This window comes from Pelmatolapia mariae, linkage group LG12, assembly GCF_036321145.2.
Source record: "Pelmatolapia mariae isolate MD_Pm_ZW linkage group LG12, Pm_UMD_F_2, whole genome shotgun sequence".
In the NCBI taxonomy this organism is placed as follows: domain Eukaryota; kingdom Metazoa; phylum Chordata; class Actinopteri; order Cichliformes; family Cichlidae; genus Pelmatolapia; species Pelmatolapia mariae.
Window position 1 is genome coordinate 21,197,622 of NC_086237.1, and position 22,641 is coordinate 21,220,262.

The window sequence follows — 22,641 nt, forward strand, 5'->3', positions numbered from 1 at the left end:
TCTGTTGTAGTTATTACGTAATTTATCATTGTTTATAATTGTTGATGTGGGTTACAAATAAGTCTTATATTGATCTGAATAGAAATTGTTGCGCTATGCTGCTTTGTTCACTGTGGCTTTGCGGGCTAATGTTTGTTGTGTTTTGTGGGAAAACCAGCCTACAAAATGCTGGAATGCAATCCAGACTGGGCACCCTCTATCAACCTGGGTCAGACCGAGTTTAAAGCTGCTACCACAGCGAGATTTGATCGGCGAAGAGAGAGAGCGAGATCAAAACAGCCACGAAAAGTCACGCATATATGTGCCCAAGTGTTGTATTGAAGCAATCAAGTGATGAATAACTGTTTTCCAGTATGTTGTTTTGCAATGTTTTTTTGGGGTTTTTTTGCATTGTTGATTTGTTTTTCACCGAAGCAGCTAATAAATCATAATGGATTTTTACAATTTTGCCTCTTTCTTGTAAGACTCTATAATAGAATGAAACAATAATGCCAGTTATAAATAAAGGCAATAAGTGGAATGAATTACGAAACACTTATTTTATTTCTATTAGATCTGAAAATGTTGTGTAATACTACAACCTAAAAAGACAAATAAATTGCGTTGGCCTGTACAGGAGATAAAGAAAAAAAATGTAACAACAGCTGTGAAATGGAATAGTCCAAATCACCAAAGTAAACTGGACCTGGGCTTGTTGCAGGGATCTGAAGTTACTAAACATTTTGTGAGTGTATGCACTCAGACTTAGGACCGTATAATGATAAATATGTGCGTGATGAAAGTTGGGCAGCACGCTAACGTCCTTACTCCACTCTGTATGCTCGTATGGGTCTGACCCTTTCACTGCTTTGATTTTTTCCTTGTACTTTTTTTTGCCTTTTCGTCAAGTCTGTCTTTGTACGGACCTGCTGTGTTCTCCTTCGTTTTGTACATAACTGTTTTTGGGGCAAATAAAATGCAAGTAACGATTAAAACCGCAGAATTAATGATTACCGGTGCTGGAAATGCTAGCGCTTGATGCAGTGTTTTGATTTTGTTGCCACTCGTACCCACAATGCAATGCGCGAAAGTCACGTGGTCTGTCAATCTCTATTTATCCCGTCACCATCTGGGTGTTTTTTAAACAGAAGTGACAAGTCAGGAGTGGCTCTGACTGAATCAGAGGGACACTCAATCACATGATAAACCACTCCCAGCTTTATCCTCCTTTTTGAGTATAAAGGGCATGATTTACCTAATGTCATGTTGTACTTATTCAGACTTGAAACTAGCAACTGAGATCACAAACTCATTAAGAAGGTGTTTACTGATGTTACAGTACGAGGAAGCCGAGGGCTGTTTTTTCCACAGACTTCAATTCAGCTGGATTTCTTTTTGCAGCTGGATGATTCTCCTCAGGCTGGCCATTAGGGGAAAAAATGCAGGTTTAAGACAATTTGCATCATTTTTTCTTTTCAAACTTGGAAGCTATGTACATCTTTTCTATACAGTCTGTGAGAGAAAATTAAACAGATGGTAACTTTATTCATTTGTGAATGTTTTGGAGAAGGTCTTCTGTCCTCTGACATGTGAAGACTCATTTGGCTTGTTTTGCTCATAGCTGAGGCATTTTAAAGCTAGAAAAGGCAAAAGGCATTTTCACAATATGGGATCTTCAAGATGAGCAAAGGTGACAGATGGATGAACTGGAGACTGAGTAGACATAAAATGTGCTAGTAGTCAGGCAGCAGTGTTACAGGCAAGTATTATAGCAGAGGGAGCCTGGTATCATTGTGTGGCATCACTGTGGGAGATAGCAGGCACACAGCAGTTAGGGGAAGAAGAGATCAAGAAGGAGTGCCAAGAGCAACCCCCTTTGATAAAAATGCCTTGTCTCATGCTGTCAGATCTTACATTCATACTCTCCCCCTCATGCATAGAAGTGCATTCATAGCGTGCACTGTGACAGCAGCACGTATATTGTGTCATTATTGTTAAGCTACACAATAAACAGATTGGTAAATATGTAACAACACTCTGTGCTGCTTTATTCATTTACATACATATGGTTCTCAAACAGTAGTGTTTGATAAGCACGAGTGCACACATCCTGTACCGTACTGCCTGTGAGATGCTGAAGGACAAGCAGCCACTGTCTGCACTGAGAGACATGTGAAGTAAAAATGTATGCTGTTTCAGTATATTAAAGGACACTAAGTGCACAGCCGACCTTAGACTTTCCTTTTTTTCTCTCTCTCTCTAGTATTACTGAGTCATAAAAACAGTTGTTACCCTAAATGTTCTACGTCATAATGAAAACATTCTTGCAAATATGTTAACCTGCTGATCTTTCCTAACTTAAACAGTCTGGTTTAGCAGCACTCCTAGGAGTACCGAGACACATCTACATTAATAAACATCACACCTCAGCAAGCCAAATTCTTACATCCATGCTTTTGACTGTGAGACTTCCTTTCCCCTGAAGTCATTGTCTCAAGCTGAGCTGCCTCCCAATCTCCATCAGCAAAACTTTTCTAACTACTGTCTTAAGCTAAACCCTGCAGCTTCATTTTTGATCTCTTTATTTCTTACAGCTACAGTTACAGTGTGCTGCATTAAAACAATTTGAAGATTACTACTAAATATTCAGGAAAGTATCCATGGCGATAGCTAGAGATGGCAAGTTACTTAATATTTTCCTGACACCTAAGACTCCTTACCCTCAATTCTCTTAGAGAGAATGCTTTACTCTCTAAGTAATGTCCCAGGCTAAGAGACTGGTCAGCAACAATCTCCCAACCATCAGTTGAGACAGAAAACATTCCCCAACCGGTTCCCAAGTGGTTGCCGGAGGTTGATGGCAGTCAGTGTGAAATCAATTGCGAAAGCCTCAGTCATGGATGCTTAGAGACCAGTCAGTGACCCCCCCTTGACCCCATGTTGCTGTGTATTCCTTAACCAGTTGGCAAGTGGTTGCAACAGGTTTGTAATGCTGCACCCAAAACCTCCTTGCAATTGCTTTGGTTGTTAGCAGATTGCTGTTGTTGCCTGTAGTTTGCATCAAAGATGCCGACATGCCTGGGCATAGCCAAGTGGCAGAAGGCTTCTAATTGGATGGTCTAAGAATTTCATCTCTACTTTTTGCAGATGTTGTGGTTCTGTTGGGTTCATCAGGTGGTGGCCTCCAGCTCGCACTGGAGTGGTTTGCAACCAAGTGTGAAGTGGCGTGAATGAGAATCAGCACCTCTAAGTCTGAAGCCACGGTCCTTAGCAGGAAAAGTTTAGAGTGCCCACTACATGTCAGGGTCGAGTTAGAGCCTAAAGTGGGGGAGTTTAAGTATTGGGGTCTTGTTCACGACGGTTTATTGGTCAATCTACGTCCCTGCCCTCGCCTATGGTCACGAGCTGTGGGTAGCAACCGAAAAAACTAGATTGCGGATACAAGCAGTGGAAATTAGCCACGAGGAGACCTCAGCCTTTCGGTGGAACTCAGAGTAGAGCCGCTACTTCTCCACATCGAAAGGAGCCAGCTAAGGTGGTTCGGGCATCTAACAAGGATGCCTCCTGGGTGCCTCCGGGGTGAGGTGTTCCAGGCATGTCCCACCAAGGGGAGATCCCAGGCAGACTAAGGGCACACTGGAGAGATTATATTTCTCGGTCTTTTGGTGTGGGATTGCCTTGGTGTTCCCATGGATAAGCTAGAGGGGGTGACTGGGAAGAGGGATGTTTGGGCTTGTCTGCTTAAGCTGCTGCCCCGGTGACTTGGCCCTGGATAGGTGGAACAAAATGGATGGATAGATGGATAACAAGCAGTAAATGGAAAATATTCACCTTCAAAGTAAAAGTGGTAGTAAAGCATAGCTTTTACTTTAAGGTTAACATTCTGTAGAGTTGTTTTTTTTATCGCACTTTTTCAAATTTTACTATTGATTGCCAAGTAGATGACAAGTGTTTGCAGACAAGTAGGCACTGTCCTCCATAGAAACTACCAGCAATTGCTCGCCAACCCATCTGGGAATACATATTGTTTCTTTGCAACCAGTGGTTGCCAGATAGTCACCGTCTGGTTTCTAGGCATCTGTGACAGGGACCTAAATAAATTACCACATTTAAAGAAAAAAAAAGTTATTTCATTAACATATGTGCTCTCAGTCTCTACTGCATTTTTCTTCCAACTGGTCTCCTTTCCTTAGTGTGTACGCTGTGCTGGCACACAGGGAACAGAGGAAAGAAAGTCAACTCATTCCTTAAAGTAAAACATTCTTAAACAACTTGCAGCCTTTAACCTTATATTATAGTGGTCAATAGAGATGAGGGATACCATATGATGAGGTGGCCATGGTGTGAACCCTGTTTAGAGCAAGGCTCAAGGGGACTGGAAGAATATGGTGGAGAAGTATGTGGACACAAACACAATAATAAAAGTCCTGAGTTTGTTATAATAACTGAAAAATGACTGTTTTTGAGTTCTGCAGTTTTAATATCTGATCATATCGTATCACCAAACAAACCTGAGCTTGGACAGCACGTTTCAGTGGTATGAATGCAAACCTGAATTTTGACCAGAACCTGAGCTTGTTTGTGTGCATGCGTTTGAACAGACGGGAAGAAAAAAAAACAGACTGGACAGAGACAACCTAGAAACAGAGACTCCGTTGGCTCAAGTATTGTGGGTAACAAGCTGATTCCAACCAGCAGAGAACCAATGGGGGTTGGGGAGACCCCCGGTCTGTTTCCAGGGAAACAGAGCTCTATCTCCTCCTCCACCCCACAAAACCTCTCACTCCCTCTCTCTTTGTCTCTGTCCATGTCTCTCTCTCTCTCTCTCTCTTACACGCTCCCATGTTCTTTCTTGGCGGTGTTGAGGAGGAGGGAGATGATGAGGTGACTCACTGTAACATCATTGCCATGGCAATGAAGAGCGAACCAAGAGAAGAGGAGAGAAAGAGAATGGGAATTTCCATAGGTGGAGGAGAGATGGAAATGGCAGTCACGATCTCTGTTTTAAAACTCAAAATGGAAATTTCAATGTGGTGCTACTTATACTGAAATATTTCTTTACCAAAAACTCACATTTCTACCTTCCCCTGCCTATTCCCATCGCTTGCTGCACTACTTCATCTTCTTCTTCATTCCTTCTCTTCCTCAGTTTTCCGGCCTTTTAGATTCCTCTTTATGTGTGTTGCTTCCTCTTTTGCTGGCCCGTTGTGCCATCCCCCCCCCCCCCCCCCCCCCCCCCCCCCCCCCATGCTCTCTAAGGAGTATGCTTTCCACTGGTGTATTACGCTGAGTCATGTCGCACGCGTGTTTAGACATGCCGAGGTGAAGTGTTATGTGATGTTGACATATGCACGCCGCGCTTCAAGGCAGGGGCAAAGATGAAGCCACGGCACTGCTGAGCGGAGGGGAGAGGTTAACTGAGGGCAGTGAAACACTAGTAGGCGTAAGAATAAGGAGAAGCTGTAACAGGGCCATGGGATACAGGAGATAAATTTCAAGTTCATGTGCAGTTATTGCTATTGATTATGATGAGAAGGAGCTTTGTCAGGAGCATATTTTATGCGTCTGCAGCGGTCTAAGTAAAGACTAGCTGATCTTTAAGACGGGCAGCTTTGCTTCCAGCAAGAATCCATGTTGTTTTTATTTTTGCAAAATCTTTAATCATGGGACTTTGCATGCTTAAATACTATGCTTCCTTGACTCATCTTCAAGGCAAACTGGGGAAGTTCTTGTAAAGATTATCACTACCAACCGCAGAGGTTGGGGACGTGTATGGGATTATGGTGAAAAGGATCCAGAGATTGAGCTGCAGAAGTGAAAGTAGGAGGGCAAAAGAGAGAACCCTGACACGATCAGACTGGCACATTATCTCTTTGACCCTAACTAACTGCAGTGTTTTCCTTTCCTCTTGTAGACACCCATATCCTTATCTTGTGCTGTCTCTTGTGTCTGGCCTTCTATTACTTAAAGAACTGCAAGATGAGACAACTCCTCATTAGTTGTTCCTGTGGCAATAAGTCTGTGAATTAACATTTCTGCCAGTTTTCTTAATTACTTTTCTCAATCTCCGTAATTGCACTATGATGTGTTTTAAAATAATTGAAGTGATTCTATTAAAGATGACATAATCTGTCTTTGCAATGATCTTCTAAATACATTAGAAAAGACCACAATGTAGCCTCATCTCTATCTAAGCTGCAGGATTTAAATCTTCTGTCTTTTTTTATTTTTTTTGCCCACCCTCCCCTCTGTGTTCAGTCCATCTCCCTTATCTTCCCCAGTGCCGTTGAACCAAGGAAGATAGTGGTGGAAGAAGAGTAACACCCCAGCACCAAAGTGACTATCATTTTCAGCTCTGTATGTGTATCTGACAGTGTATCAGCCTTCAGCTCCACCTCACATATTATACAGCTCCTTGCAAGACTCGGAGATGTTTACAAGGGTCGATAATGACATCAGTGATAAAGGAAACACAACCAGTATGCCCTCCCCCTTCCCCCCTCCATCATAGTCACCCCCTGTGCAGCTGATATCACCCTACCTGTAATCGCCCAGTGAGACCAAGCAGATTAGCGCAGTGGTGCCATTTTACCAGGTAATCACCTGTAATGTTACACTAGAGAGTGTCTGGGTGCTGGTGGGGATTGTGTTATACTGATAATGTGCTGCTAAAGTCGATAAACATGGCAAAGATTTTGAAAGATTGTGACAGTGAAAGACTGTTGTGCTAGAATAAAACAGAGAAAATGCTAAACTCAGCTGCGAGAAATTAGCCTTTCATAATAAGTTCTTTAGTCTTTACACATAAAGCTCATTTCCCCACTTTATATCCACTTTATATTTTCCATCTGCTTTCCTCCCCACAGTCATGAGAATATGTGACATTTCCAACTTTTATTTTTTGTCTATTTGTCAGGGATGCATTTCTGATTATTATCGTCTAGGTTTTACTTTGGTTTTGCTATAACCTTAATAAGCATCCACACAAAAAACAACCACAGACAAAAGAAAGTCAGTGACATTTAGTGGCTTCCAAGCAAGGACAGGCAAACTAGCAAACATGAAACTCAATATTTGGTATTACCACCTTTATTTTTCAGTCAAGGCTGAACTCTCTTAGCCAGCTTTCTTCTAATATCTTTAAGTAGTCTTCAGAAATAGTTCTCTAGGCTTCTTTAAAGACATTAAAAGTTTTTTGGATGATGGATGACTTTTGTTCTGGTCTCTATCAAAATGATTCCACATTGCATCAACGATGTTGAGGTTCGAGCTCTGGGGAAGCCAATCCATGACGGATTCTGTAACTAATTATGTGTTTTTTTGACAGACCGCTAGTAACAAAGTTCCTAAAGTTACAATTTTAAATGTATTTCTCTAATGTGTAGACACAACACTTGATTCCTTGAGTTGGGTGCATTTTTTAATGCTTGAATGGTTCATTTATCAGGGATAAGCCTTGATCATATTTTCCATGTCCGCAAGTCCTCTAGGGTCCACTCAGGTCCGAGGTACAATGTTGACATCAGACGGTGAACATGAGAGTTCATGCAGGTGTTCACGTGTTCCTGTTTTTTCGTCCACAGAGAATTTACTTTACCAATTGCATGTACAAGCAGACTTTAAAGATGTATAACGGAAATAACTATTCAGCCATATAATTAATGCTTTGAGGGCCTTAACAAACAAAAACACACTCTCTTAAAATGGAAAATGGTCAGGTACAAAGACTGAAACTTTGTGAAAAAGCAGCCAATGTTTAAAGAAAAGCCTGAAGACTGTCAGGAAGGCTGGAGAACTATTGCTCATGAACACTTAAAAAAGACGAAGGTCTGACTCCTTGGACACAAAATAGAAAGAAATGAGGTGCGGCTCAAGCCTTTTGCTTAAAAAAAAAAAATGGTTACCTAGGCAACCAAACTCTGGAATGATTGGAATGTCGATTAGTGAACAAACATTGGTGGCAAAACAATGTGCAACACACAAATCACTTCCTGTGTGGATGTCCTCTTTAGTTTAATCTTTGTAGTGCCACTTAATATCCAGACCTTTAACACTGAACATTAAAGCCTTGCTTTTGGGTCATTATTGCTTGAAGTTTGCCAGATGTCAACTTTACTCATCTGTAAATACCACTGGTAACTATGTTTTCTGAATCTTTTCTTTGCTCATCTTTTACTAAAGGACAGCTGACCAGATGCTGCAGTTTAAAATCTTTGCCTGGGGATATTAGTCAACAGTTGTGTTGCTGTATCTGAAACTGACTTCTCAACTTCTATTTTGTATTTTTCTGTTTTTCTTGTTTTTTGTTTTATTGTTTGCATGCCATTACAAGAACGAGCAAGCTTACCATTCTTAAAATGTGAAATTATATCATTTTACTTGTTCTCAGTTAATTAAAAAAGTAGACCTAGTATTCCACAGTATTTTCTCTCGTTATTCTACATTTGTACTGAGGGTATCGGCAAATCAAGCACTGTGCGTGATCATTAGAGCTTTTGCTAAAAAGCTAACATGAAAATTATTAGGTAGTATAACCATTCAACGTCAGGACTGATGCTGATTTTACTGTGAAAAAGCAAAGGTCACTACAGGGGTGGCTGAGGTGGTAGAGTGTGTCATCTACCATTTGTAATGTTGGTTGTTCAGTGCGTCACAGAGTCTGCGTGGCGAAGTGTCCTTGCCCCCGGTGCATCCATCGGGCTGTGAGTGTGTGATTGTTATAAAGCACCAAAGCCATAGAATAACATCTTGTTTGAATGCATGAATGTAGCTTGTAGTAAACTGTTCATGAGGTATGTATAGAAATATGGAAACCGCCCTTTTTGTTTTGATTGTTTTCATTTAGCTATTTCATTGAGATTCTTTGTAAACCCCACATAGCTTGAGGCTAATTGCAGATTCGATTCGATTCAATTTGATTTATTGTCATTGAAAAAGAATATAACTCAAACAACATCAAATCTGAAGTGCAAATAGTATTTGTACATATGTAAATATATACACATACATATAAACAAATCAATTACAGTACCAGATTACATACAGCAAGGGCGATCGTGGCTCAAGAGTTGGCAGTTCGTCTTGTAATCGGAAGGTTGCCGGTTCGAGCCCCGGCTCGGACAGTCTCGGTCGTTGTGTCCTTGGGCAAGACACTTCACCTACTGCCTACTGGTGATGGCCAGAGGGGCCGATGGCGTTATATGGCAGCCTCGCTTCTGTCAGTCTGCCCCAGGACAGCTATGGCTACAACTGTAGCTTGCCTTCGTGAGAGTGAATGAATAGTGGAATTGTAAAGCGCTTTGAGGGTCCCGAAAAGTGCTATATAAATGCAATCCATTATTATTATTATTATTATTATTATTATTATTATTGAATACTGGATTTTTCCATTTAGGGTGTTTTCACACCTGCGGTGTTGAACTCTGGTTCGTTTTCCCCCGTGGTGGTTTTCATTTGTCAAGGTGTGGACTCAGTAATTGCAGAGCAAAACAATCACACCGAAACCCTGGAGAGGAGGTGGTCTTGGTGTAGTTCCACATGAACTCCAGTCCAGTTCGTTTATGGTGTGAACATGATCCAACCTCGATCCAAACCAACCACCAGGCAATGCTGCAAGGTACTGTAGATGTGCAAAGGTCTGGGCAGACTAACAAATAGCTGTGAAATGAACATAAATTCTCTGTTCTCCTATAGTCCAGAACACAACACCTTCTTTCTGTGTTTACTTTTGATGCTCCCGCCCCAGACACATCTGGCCAATAAGCGAACTGAATATTTTCACGCAGTTTGTAGTGATGGATTTTGATTCACTTGGAGTTCACTTGAATTTTTCTCCGTGTGAAAATAAACCAAACCATGGGGAAAAGCTACAAGTTTACAAACTCGTCAGCTTATTCAAACCACACTAAACAAACTAGAGGTGTGAACATTTCCTTACAAATCTGATATTTGTTCTGATTTAGGCCATCGTGCTATCATCACTTTTCATACTAGCACTGACTAGAAGCCATATTAGACAACTTTCACTCTGGGCTTGCAAGTCACTTTTCTTGAGCCTCATCTTGGACTTTCCCTCGTAAGAGCTGAAAGATGACATAACCTTGGTGTTGAAGATCTGCAATACTTAGAGTTTCAACTGAATTTGGTTCAGACACTTGCAAGTAGCTCTGGTACAGTGTGGGCAAACAGGAAAGGTCTGCTCCAAGCTTTGAATAGCAGAGGGTGATTTTTAAGTCTTGAAACTGAAAAGTGAGTTTGGGCTGGGATTCCACAGTGGGGTGTGTTGATCTGTCTTGCTATGGGAGATGTGAATAATAGATGATTAAAAGGAGAGCACACCCATTCTCATCTCTACGCTTCGTTTTGCCTCTCTCATATGACATTTACAGATACAGATACTCCAAAGTTTTTTTCTGTGGATACACATATTCACACTGTGATATTGTGCATATATGAATGTGTGTTTTTCTTGTTAGAGTGCGTGCGTGCGTGCGTGCGTGCGTGCAAAGAGGGAATCATGCAGAATGGAAGCATCTCTTCTTTCCACACCCTCCCTCCTTGTTCAGGAAGTGGACTAATGGCATTTGATAGGATGGAGTGAGTAGAAACGAGGGGGAGGGAGGGGGAACACATTTCCTTCCCGTGTAGCGTGTCATTCGTAGATCCTGATGTGGCCTTGAGACTCAGTGGTAACTGTTATGCACAACCCGCTGCAGCCTTTCACCTAAAGGCTCTCCAAGACAGCCGCCGTGCTCAGTGAAGACTTCGTGAACCTGCCCCTCGAGCTTTTACTTGCCCATTTTCTCGCAGCCTCAGAGCTTTTTCCTTCTGCCATTTTTCCCCTGCTGCTACTGTAATTCATAAATGAAAATATGTCAACCTCTAACACTGGCCATCGTTCACAGGTGAACTGAAGCAAATAATTTCATTTATTAGTTCAAGTTACCAGCAACTTTAAAAATGAAGTGATTGTTTGTTAGTTTATGGATAATTATCTGCTCTCCTTTGTGTTATGAAATGGTTAATTCGGTGTCTGTAGGGAGGTGGACTCTCGCTAGGTGGGAAGTAGTATTAGTTAGTGGTAGTGAGAATTTATAGGATAACTTAGTAGTGGTCTGCTCTGAGTATTTCATAATAAATCCTGTTGTTCCATTAAACAGCCAAAGCCAACAGTGCTTTCACCTTATCGCATCTGAGGCAGTTTACCCAGGTATATAATATTATACAGATATAAATACTGTTATTTAAAACTGCATACATATTCTAACTGTGTTAATCTGAAGTATGCAAGAGGGTGCACTTGTGTGTGACTTAAATGTCAGATTAATAATAATTTTATTGTTTCTAAGGTCAGAAGTTGAGTATTTACTCTCTTAAGCAGACAAATGTGATACACTCAAAATGCAATGTTGAAAACAGGCTAAAAGAAGAAATCAACAAATTTAAACACACCTGTGATTTCGGATTAGGCATAACTGCATGAATGTGGTTTTAAAATGACCTGTGAACAGGAAACTTTGAGAATTTCGGAGTCTGTCTGTTTTAAGGTGTCTGAAAATAAAAGAAAGGCTGACTGTGAGGCTTTTCAAACTTGAAAAGTGATCCAGGAAATTCTAAGACCAGCTACAAATCAGTGGAAGTGCATTTGCAGCATTAATCAGGAGGTATAGAACGAGCCACAGCGCAACTAATCAGAGCCAGAGGAGTATGTTAAAAACGTTACCTCACCTTAGTCCAACAGAACAAATCTGGGGTATCTTAACCCTGTAACACCTGGTGTATCATATTTGATACATGAGTTTTTGAGACCTCCATTTCGTCAGCATTATGGTGACCATATTTTGATTTCCAAAAATAGAGGACACTTGGCCCAGTCATGAAGAACTTTAATAATACTGTTTGCTTAAAGAAAACTTTAACATAATTAAACGATGCCTTCTCTGTGCGGTTAATGAATGGTGAAATAAAAAATGTCATATAGGCTTTTACAAGTCAACAAGTGCAAAAAAAGAGAACGGTCGGTCACCCTAATCGGTGTAACCCCCCCTGCAGAAACTGCAGAAAAATACTGGATGTAGCAGATATGCAGCCTTTATAGGGTTAAAGAGGAAGGCAGGCAACATAACCCGTCTGTCCAGGAGCAGGTTGTAAAATTGAAGCTAGGCACAAAATCTCTGTAGAAATGTGAATATCTGACGAAAGATTCTGTCATCAAATATAAAAGTGAACAAACCAAATAATAAAGGTTTGAAAAAAGGAGTGACTTCCTGCTGCTGGGCCTGAATACTGGACTACTGGAGTATTGCAGTTACTGTAAAGTAATATCATTTTCAATTATTTGATATTTAAGTGACGTTAAACACAGATGAACTCACCTATGCTGCATGATGTAAACAGATTGTCAGGTCAGTTTTACTACAGCAGGACATTTTATGTGGGATACATATATATAAAACTTATTGTAATGGGGTGGTAAATTAATACATAAATAAATAAATAAAAATCAGACAGAGCTGATTTGCGAGGCTGCGTGAGACAGAGAGGTGGAGGGACCGGTTCAGGTTTACACAGTGGTAGAGACAGAGAGGGAAGGTAGACACAGACAGCCTTTTGAGATTCCGCTCACGCATCTCTGAGTGTCTCTCAGTCTCTGCAGTATTGAATGAAAATGACTCCTCACCTTCACATGCACACACACTCACACACACCCCCAAGCTAAGTATACATGCATCACACACAAACACACACACACGCATTAATCTGTAAACATGGAGGGATGAAAGAGTTTGCAAGTTATCTTGTTAAGTATTTGTGAGCCCTTTAGTGTGATGGGATTAGTGTACTGTGAATGTAGTATGGAGGAAGTCTGATTAAGTTGTAAAGTGTTGAGCTGCAGCGTAATTGCCCTACATATAAATGACTACGGAGTTCTTTCGATGCATTTTTGTGCTTTTTATAGAAAAGTTTAGCAAATTACATGTTTGGGTCGTTTTCAGGCATAAAGCAGGAGATGCTTCGGGAGAGAAAGCCCCATTTCTGATGGAGAAATTATACATATTTCCATAATATGGGAAGCTTTTTGATAACAGAGTGGACGCCGTAGATCTAATACATCTAAAGCTTTACTTCAGTGAGTAAACCTCGAATTCGGGTGATTTTTTTTCCCCCTTGTTTGTTGTGACATATGATACATTTACTGCCTTTTTTTCTTTCTTTGTGTTTTTAAAAAACCCAGACAGGAAAGACGCTGTTATATTTACCAGTCTTCACAGTTTGAAATAGAAGCTGACCTTATTTTAGCCTCTTTTTTGGACCTTTTTTTTAACTTCATAAATGGCAATTGTAGTTCGTGTTATTGTATGCCTTGTTGTGTATGTCTGGTATACTGTAATGCCCTCCTGGAGGGTGGTGTTTTGAATAATTTATGAAACAAATGAGTTTGCCAGGAGATGCAGGTGTTCATCTGAGGACATTCGGGGGCTGTTCCACTGCCTCGGGTTTCATCACAAACACTTCGTTTAGCGTGCAAATAACCACAATGTAGGGAGAACACAACACACACAGCGCTTCATTAAATGAAAAGCTGTAATGTAATGGGGTTCCTGAATGGACAGACGGAAGAGTTGATTGTCTTGTTACGCTTCAATCAGGTCTTTCTGGATCGCTCTAGAAAATGATGGAGTATCGGAAAAGATACGAGTGTAAGAACGAAGATAGTTTTAAGAAAAGAAGTGAGGGAAATTGCTTAAAGTGGCGTGGATAACAAAGGGACTGAACCTTACTCTTCTTGAAGATAAGTTCATTTGTTATACACTTTAATCAGCTCATCCGGCCGAAGGATCGACTATCTTATGGCGTGGCGAGGCATCCGTCTGCTAGCCTACTCCTTCTAGTGTAGTGAGTCTTCACACAAACTGCGCTCAAGGTCAAGGTAACATTTGTCGTTTTACAGACAGTAACCTGTAAACTGTGATGGATAGTGAGCCGAATGAGCTCACTGACATTCTGGTTATCTGTATATCTACAGATGGGTGTGACAAATTAAAGGAAAACTCAAACGCTGAGCGTTTTAGTCATTGTGGTATCATGGTTCAGGTCGATGTTACATACATGCATGCAATACCTTTTCCCCGCCATTGTGTTGCCTTCATCCTGCGATATTCTCATGGGAGGATAGAAATGCTTACCTCATCTTAGCCCACGTGACAATCTGTGGGAGAATTTGGACTGCCGCGGTGGACAGCACTCATTAAAACAATGCTCTCTAACACATGATCAATACAGCAAAAGAGGCAAAGACTTTTGGAGTAACAGAATAGCTCAGGTCAGAATGTTGTGACCCAGCACCGTAAAAAGACCCCTTAAAATTTAAAATTTTACTCTCATTTTTTTTATATTTTTGTACATTTACTGTATTTAAGTTCTTCTAGCAGTATTTATACTGAAGAAAAAGGTAGAGTCCAACTCTGACATGTTTGGCTTATGTTTTGCTGTCTTATTGGCAGGTATAGGTGTTGTCTAATACTAGTTTTTGTTGCTTATTAAAAAATATATATATTATACAGAAAAATAATAATTGAGAAGTTTTGTCATTACACAGTGTTTCTTTTTCACGCCATTGTTCATGGAGCATGTTTCAGCTGTACAGGTGTCACAGCTGAACAAACGGTGGTGCATGGTCAAGCAGTGTTTTCCCTTTATGTTTTTAACTGGAAATGTAGCAAACAATGAAACTATATAATGCTGTATGGACATCGGCAGCAAAAGCAATGATTTACCCGCCAAGAAAAATTGTTGTCGTTCCCCCAAATCCAGTTTCAGACAGGTTAATTTTCATTTAAGGGCTGAGAATTTCTGAGCGTTATAATTGGCCTTACAGCTTGTTCGCAAATTGAATGGGCAATGAAGTCCATCAAATGAAGTGCAGTGGAAATTAGCATCAGTGTTCGGTTGCATTTAAGTTCAGTGAGAAGTGTATGCAGAAGCGTTACACTGCACCACTGCTGGCAGCTACATTCACACAATAATGTACACTACCGTACGGTGTTAATGTGTACAGGCATCACCTCATTATCTCAGTGTTCCTCTCACTTGGCCTTGTCAGAAAAGTGTAAACACTGATGTGTGAGAGGCGTTAATGATGGATTCATTAACAGTGTAACAATCTGTGGATCTTTTGTGGTTGCTAAGGTTAAGTGCTGGAATATGTTGAGCTCGGTTGTGAATCGGTATTTAAACAGAACTGACAAGCAGGAGTTTGCTGTGTGGATCACTGCATTGTTGTGGCTAACACGAGGTAATGGCACCACATTACTATTATACAGCGACACCAGGTGTTATGATTCTGCAGATCTTTGCCATCAGTTTAACTGAACAGATTTTATAGATTCTGTTTTCACAGGAGGGAAGGACACACGTGATTCAGCCTTCAGTTTTGTGTTTAGTAACTGGAAATAATGATCAGGTGAGTGACGTGGCCATTGAAGACTATCCCGTTTCTTTGCTCGAGAAACTCTTGGTTTGCTTTTGGATTTGGTTTGTGTGGGTCATTATCTGTCCATTGTGAAGCACTGTCTGATCAGTTTTGCAGCATTTGCCTGAATCTGAGCAGCGAGTACAGGCCTGTACACTTCACAGGTTATCCTGCTGCTACTGTTATAGCAGTCCCACTGGCAACCATATATCCTAATGCCATAACATCGGCTCTGCCATTAGCTGTTTCTTCCCGGCTCTTTTACATGTTTCCTGGCAAAGTCCAGTCTGACCTTCTCGTTCTTGAGTGTAACCAACAGTTCTACTTTCTCAAATCTAGGAACTAAAAGTAAACCAGCAGTCTTATAGCTAAGATCGGGGCCTGATTATTCAAGATTTAGTATGTGAGGAGAAGGATTTTTAATTCAGTTCTGAATTTAACAGCGAGCCAGTGAAGAGAAATATGCTCTCTGTGCCTAGTTCCTGTCAGTACTCTGGCTGCAGCATTCTGGATCAGCGAACGGCTTTTTAGGGAGCTTAGGTATATGCCCACGTCCTTGAATGTGTTACTGTAGCAGAGGATAAAATGGTTAAATGTTGTGAAGGGTTTTTATAACAAAGGAAAGAATTCTCCAATCATCCACTGCAGTTGTCCTCTGTGGTCTTGCAGGTCTTTTGGTGTTGCTGAGCTGAGCGGCGCATTCATTCTTTTTAAGAAGTTACCACACTGTTGGTTTGGCCACTCAAAGTTTTTGCTGTCTCTCTGGTTGGTTTATTTTGGGCGGTTTTCAACTCCTTCACCTAAAAATCTAAAAACTGCATTTTCAATATTTAGAATCAACTTTTTTTGTTTTTGTTCTCATTTGCTTCATTTGTCATTGTGAAAATGAGAGAATAGGCCATGAAGCTGCTTGCCACAACTGGCAAAGCAAAGCAAATATGCCTGTTTCCAAATTCCAGTTTTACACTGTTTAACCCACGTGACTCTTCTAGAGATCAACGTATGGAGACAAACATGGGGAAAAAAATCACTTCTTTTAAAGAGGCTTTGTTAAACCTATGATTCATTCAGATTTTAATGTCATTTGACTCAACCTGATTTGTCATAATCAAAAGACACTTAACCGTCGGCAGCAGTACCAGAGCTTTTAGCGTTGCTGTAGTTTTCCATGTATGAGATGTGGTCCTGCTTTTTGAGGCTTGTTGTTTTTGCTTTTATTTCTCCTCGTTGCCGTGTTTGGGTGTTTGGGAAAATGCTGCTTTGTCAGCAGGTCAGGTAGATCCCCTCCTCCTCCCTCCTCCCGTTCTTCTTTTTCCGCCACAAACATTAAGTGCGCTCACACACTCACTGCCACATGCACACACACACTCATAATCTCTGCTTTGTCCTCTTTTCTCCTCTTTCCCTCCCTCTCTCGGTGCACGAAGGCAAACTCAGCAGACCTCCAGGCTGCCAGGGAGGAAAGGCATTCTGGGTAATCCAGGGTGCGAGGAAGGAGAGGGAATAAAAGGGGAGAAAAAAATCCCAAAAAACAAAACACACTTGATGCTGTGCATGATTTTGTACACACAGAAACACACACCAAATCCAGCCTCTCGCCACTGAACCATGGAGCTGCAAATATCCATCTGTGTCCATCTGTACGTTCATCTGCTGAGACAAATACAGCCTATGTTTACAGCAGAATATAGAATCTAAAAACTGCACGGCATCCTGTTCGACATTGCTCAACATTAACGATCGAGAGATATGAGGGCGAAGGAACAGAGAGGGTGGCGGGGTGGAGCAGAGGAGGATACAGGGGTGTCGTCAGTCTGCTTTTATCTCAGCTCTGATTAAACCTTGTTCCTGTCTGACCTAAAAAGTCAGCTGGCGGAAACTTCAGAGACTGTTGGGTGAATTTCGCTGGATCTCTTTACACCCCTCCAGTGCCTTCAGACGGGGAGAGAAAGTGAAAAGGAAGATCAGAAAAATAGAACAGAGAGTGGGCAGATACTGACACAGATGCAGTCACTCCGGCTTCATGAGCCCACTGTTCACACGTTATTGTGTACAATATATGGATGTACGTACACTCTCCCACACTGCGCGTTGTCTGCTCTGTATTCCTAAAGAGGATGAGGAAGAAGAGGCCGGTGCTGGGTGGTAACTTGGTTGTACAATGTGACAGGAAGCAGACAGAGGCAGTGCTGAAATGATCCAGCGCCACCCGTCTGGGACAAGCACAACAAAAACGCATTGAATAAAAATAAACCTGGGCCGGCATGGCAGGGCATCTGCAGAAACAGGAAATATCCCACTGAGGGAGAGAGATGGGGAAAGACCCTCGCAGTGCAGACTTTTCTTTTTCATTTAATTATTTAATATGACTTTTATATAAGTGGTGGCAGGCTTATCTGGTATTTGGTGTTGGATGTGTTATCTTTGCAACATGGATAAGTAAATTCCTGCTTTGAGGAAGACAGAAATTATCCAAACTATTATATCTGTTTGTTTATTCTGCAGAAAAATGGAGAGTGGCTGACATTTTTCCAGATGAAAAATGTCACCACTGATGAAACAGGTGAAAGAGGTTGTTGAGTTTGTTGTTTCTGACAAGTTTGAGATCTGAGTTGAAGTCTCCCTTTTTCGCCATTTGTCTCTTTCAGAGTGCCGCAGCAGCACCGAGCCCAGTCCTCGGTAACCTTCCCCCAGGAGAGGGCATGCCAGTAGGGCCAGTCCCACCGGGATTCTTTCAGGTATGCATGCAACGCAGAGCTGAACGGCCATGTTTCTGTCACTCCAGAGGATGTAATATCAGCTCAAATGTGAGCTTCCCCAAATTTAGCGGATTCAGTCTCACTTCATTTCAATTGCATTTTATTGAAACTGCTCCAAATCACAGCAACAAGCCATCTCCAGGCATTTTAAATTGAAAGAGCGCATTGCAAACATCATAACTAGAAACCCAATGATCCCCTAAGAGCAAGAACTCACTCTCAGATAACAACAACTGTATATATATTCACGTACGTTACCTTTGAATATGTGTACAATCTCTGTGCGGGTGCATCTCAACGTGGAAAAAACACAACTAATCTGACAGGAGAGATAAATTTCTGGCACACAAAAACGCACACATGCAGCATTGCCCCAGATCATCTGTGAAGGCCTCTGCCAGTTATACATTGATTAAACGTCATTATCAGTCAAATTCAGGCGCTCGGATTAGACGCAAAGATCAATAGTCTTCCCGGGCATTTCTTAGTTCCGCTTTCATAAACTCACATGTGAGTCCGAACGGCCTTTTCCGTCTCCTTCTGAAGATCAGTCGCTCTTTGAAGGCAGGGTCTTGTCAGGACCTCTTAGTTAAAGAAATATAACAATTACCTGATTGCCAGCTCTTCTGTCTGGTTTTTTGTGTATGAAATATAACAGAATATCTGCACTACTTGTTTTTTTTGTGATAAATTGTACAATATTTCCAAAGTCAGTCACAAATGATGCTTCGTTTTATTCATTCAAATTCTGTTAAGTCATTTGCTGATAATGATCAGTTGTTTACATTTTTAATTAATAATAAAAAAATAGATTTTAAGTAACGGCAATCACTGAAGAAACCTAAAATGCTGTAGCTTCATCCATTTGATGTCTCTTAAGCACTGCTAAGACAGCAATTTAAGTGAAGGCTCTGATTAAATTAAGAGGACCATTGCTCTCTAGTGGCAGGTTTCTGCATTGCTCCTTCACCACTGCAGAGTGGCTCTTCTGTCCGGGGTGGCATCAGTTCAGCAGACATAGCAACAGCATTGCTACTGTCTGTGGTGAGGACAAGTGAAAGCCCACTCACAGCTGCAAAAGAGCTCCGCATACAGGCTGCCAAATTCCACAGAGTTAACACATGAACTGACATCATTATCAACAAACTCCATCCTTTTTTTCCTGTCATTTTTTTTTTCTCCCCCTCATAAATTCACTCCAGTGAAAATGCGGTCAGCTTCCTCCGTTTGCTGTATGGTTAAAGGAAAATTAGCCCTGAATTCAAGTGAAAACATAAAAGCAGCTCTGGTTGGTTTCCTGCTTTGAAGAGCGTATAAAGTTCCCACTGTGCCACCCTCTAAATCTTTGTTACACATGTGGTCAGTCCATTTATTTGTCTGCATGTAATATTTTATTTGCCTAATTTTTAGCCATTTATGTCACCTCGATACCCCGGAGGACCAAGACCGCCCCTCAGATTACCGAATCAGGTAAAAGCCACACTGACCCCTGCAGGCAGCAGACGTAACTGAATTGTACAAATGAGCAACATCACAGTGATTATAACATTGGAGATGGATCCTCTTCTTTCTGTAGGGTCTTGGAGGAGTTCCAGGGAGCCAGCCTATGTTACCGAGTGGAATGGATCCCACAAGACAGCAAGGTGCATGCCTACACTGAAACACACACATATAGTCAACAATTACTTTATTTAACAATAATGCAGGCAGGCAGGATTTTGTCTTTTGAAATAATATTTACTGTGCGATCATAGCCTAATTGAGGTTTTGCCCTTAAAACATGCACCCTTATGTATTAACACGACTAAAAGAGGACTCTCCACCTATAGATCATGGATTCCTGAGCCAAATTTTACTGTAGTAGCTGTCAAGATATTTCATTACAAAATAAATAAACCCTGTTATGACACTATAATTGGGAGAAGGAAATCACCAAAGTCAGAATGGGTTCCCGAGGGGATCATGAAACAAAAGTTTTATGACAATACATTCTCTGGGGAGTCCCTCTAGAAATCGCATAACACACTGAAAATTGAAAGCGTTGTCATATCTGATCAAAAACGATATATAAAGAAACAGTCGCCTTATTCATTGCACTGGAAGAATGGCACGTTTATGAGTTTTTAATAGTGTTCAGATAACCGTGAAGCCCAGTTGAAAGCTGCTCAGTGCTTGTTACCAAGATGAACTCATGGTTAGCCTCTCCCTGATATACTATTATCATTAATATTAAAACCAGCATGTTCGGTATTCTTATGAATCAAGCATACTCCTATTTACGCAAACTACTCACTGCTCCAGACAACACTTAAATTATGCATGATAGAAGATGGTGTTCAGCCGCCGTCGAACCAACATCAGACCAAGAAAACGGTGTCACTGAAGCAGCTGTAGATTTTAGCATTTGTGCCATCTAAGTCTCGTCGCCTTAAAAATGCAAGCTCGTCTGTGGTTTGAGTTACCAAAGTGGCCACAAAAAGGTGTTAAACACAAAAATGCATGTTTGAAGAGAACCTTTTCTCATTCTGGTAAATCCTACACTTCAGGACATCCAAATATGGGAGGACCAATGCAGAGGATGACTCCACCCAGAGGCATGGTCCCACTAGGACCCCAGGTTTGGGTCAAGATGATTTTTCTTTGAGGACTACTTGCTGTAAGTTTTGTTTCTGATAGATACTCTCATGTAGTCGTGTCCAAATGGAATTCTGGTTTCTGTTTTTTCCCAGAACTATGGAGGTGGGATGAGGCCACCACTGAATGCTCTGGTTGGTCCTGGGATGCCTGGTATGAGCATGTGAGTGGTATATGCATAACATAATCACAACCACCATCACCATAACACACGCACAGATATAGACAGAGTAGCATAAGGGCTATCTCAGCACATGAGCTTATAAAAGAGTAAAATACAGTTTTCTGTGTGTCGATTTTAAAAATGTAAGCTTACTCAGCACATTTTTCTCCAAATGTCAGCTATCTTTAATCACTCAGTAGAGTTGTTATAGTCAGCCGTTTCCTTTACATAGCTTTAACTGTCTTTTGCCTACAGCTTTACCACATGTTTTTAACTTTTGGCTCTGGACATGAAACCACAACCTTAACCTTTCCCTCTATTTAGTCTTCTTTAGTTTTTTCTTCTTCTTCTTCTTCTTCCATTTACTTTTTTTCTGGCATCTGGGGAGCTTGTTATTGCCAACTCTACCCAAATGAATTGGAAACAAAGACCCTGCCAAATGCAAAAAACTAAAGTGTATGGGTGTTTTCTAGGGGACCTGGTGGTGGTAGACCCTGGCCAAATCCTCCCAACTCCAATTCTGTAAGTCCTGCAACAAAAATACTGAAGAAGTAGTTTCATTTTCATTTCATGACTTTAGTGGTTTAATTCTTTGTCTTTGTAGACCCCATACTCTTCTGCGTCACCAGGAAGCTATGCGGTATGTATGTTTGAAACTCTTAAACTAGCTAAATAGGCTTTAATTCACAGGATGATGCATGAATGTCATGAAAACAAAACTCTCATTTCAGGGACCTCCGGGGGGAGGAGGGCCACCTGGAACACCAATAATGCCAAGTCCAGCAGGTAAGCTCTGTGTGTATCAGTTGTATATGTGTATGTAGATATATAAACATGCTATTGACCTTTAATTTTCTTACTGTTTCCATTTTCCTTTTTGTGTTCTGTCAGATTCAACTAACTCTGGAGACAACATGTACACTATGATAAACACAGTCCCTCCAGGTGGAAGTCGGCCAAATGTGAGTGGCTGTTGGGTCTGTGTTAGTGTTACAAGTCAAACAGGAATACTGCTGTTAACTTGCCCTATGTGTGTTCTCCGAAGTTTCCTATGGGTGCAGGCAGTGACGGTCCATTAGGGGGAATGGCCGGGATGGAGCCACATCACATGAATGGCTCTTTAGGTACAAAAACAAGAAGCTTTTGTGTTCGACAGGGGCAAAACAAACAAACAAACAAAAACCTCTGCTTATGTTTCTCCCTGATTTGTCATGAAAAATAAGTATTCATTTGATCGTGGTGATGTGCATTATTTTCATACTTGTGTTCCCTCCTTCAGGGTCAGGCGATATGGACAGTCTCCCCAAGGTATGAGAAGTTTTTCACCTACTCTGAACTACACTTCTGATTTTTGTAGCAGATACTGTGATATGTGTTTTATGTGCCTTTGAACAGAACTCTCCTGGTAACCTAAGTATGAGTAATCAGCCTGGGACGCCTCGGGAGGATGGAGAGATGGGAGGAAACTTCCTTAACCCTTTTCAGAGTGAAAGTGTGAGTGAAAATTAGTTTTTTAATATATGGGATTACTGGAGGTGTTTGCTGCTGAGAGTTCCCTGTAATACTTTGCCTTAAACATGCCCATTTTTTATGCTAAGCTAAGATACTACTTGCTGTACTTTTTACCATGCGGA

General features: G+C 41.2%; 1 protein-coding gene across 1 annotated transcript in view; it reads left to right on the forward strand.

The window, feature by feature from the left end:
* Nucleotides 1–22,641, forward strand: part of ssbp2a (single stranded DNA binding protein 2a) — a 58,073-nt gene that overhangs the window by 33,000 nt on the left and 2,432 nt on the right. The window contains exons 5-16 of the mRNA XM_063489298.1: nucleotides 18,100–18,189; nucleotides 19,621–19,680; nucleotides 19,787–19,853; nucleotides 20,757–20,827; nucleotides 20,940–21,007; nucleotides 21,481–21,529; nucleotides 21,612–21,647; nucleotides 21,739–21,793; nucleotides 21,899–21,969; nucleotides 22,053–22,131; nucleotides 22,287–22,315; nucleotides 22,403–22,501. Of these exons, the coding sequence (XP_063345368.1) occupies nucleotides 18,100–18,189; nucleotides 19,621–19,680; nucleotides 19,787–19,853; nucleotides 20,757–20,827; nucleotides 20,940–21,007; nucleotides 21,481–21,529; nucleotides 21,612–21,647; nucleotides 21,739–21,793; nucleotides 21,899–21,969; nucleotides 22,053–22,131; nucleotides 22,287–22,315; nucleotides 22,403–22,501 (774 nt within the window). The remainder of the gene's footprint in view (nucleotides 1–18,099; nucleotides 18,190–19,620; nucleotides 19,681–19,786; nucleotides 19,854–20,756; nucleotides 20,828–20,939; nucleotides 21,008–21,480; nucleotides 21,530–21,611; nucleotides 21,648–21,738; nucleotides 21,794–21,898; nucleotides 21,970–22,052; nucleotides 22,132–22,286; nucleotides 22,316–22,402; nucleotides 22,502–22,641) is intronic.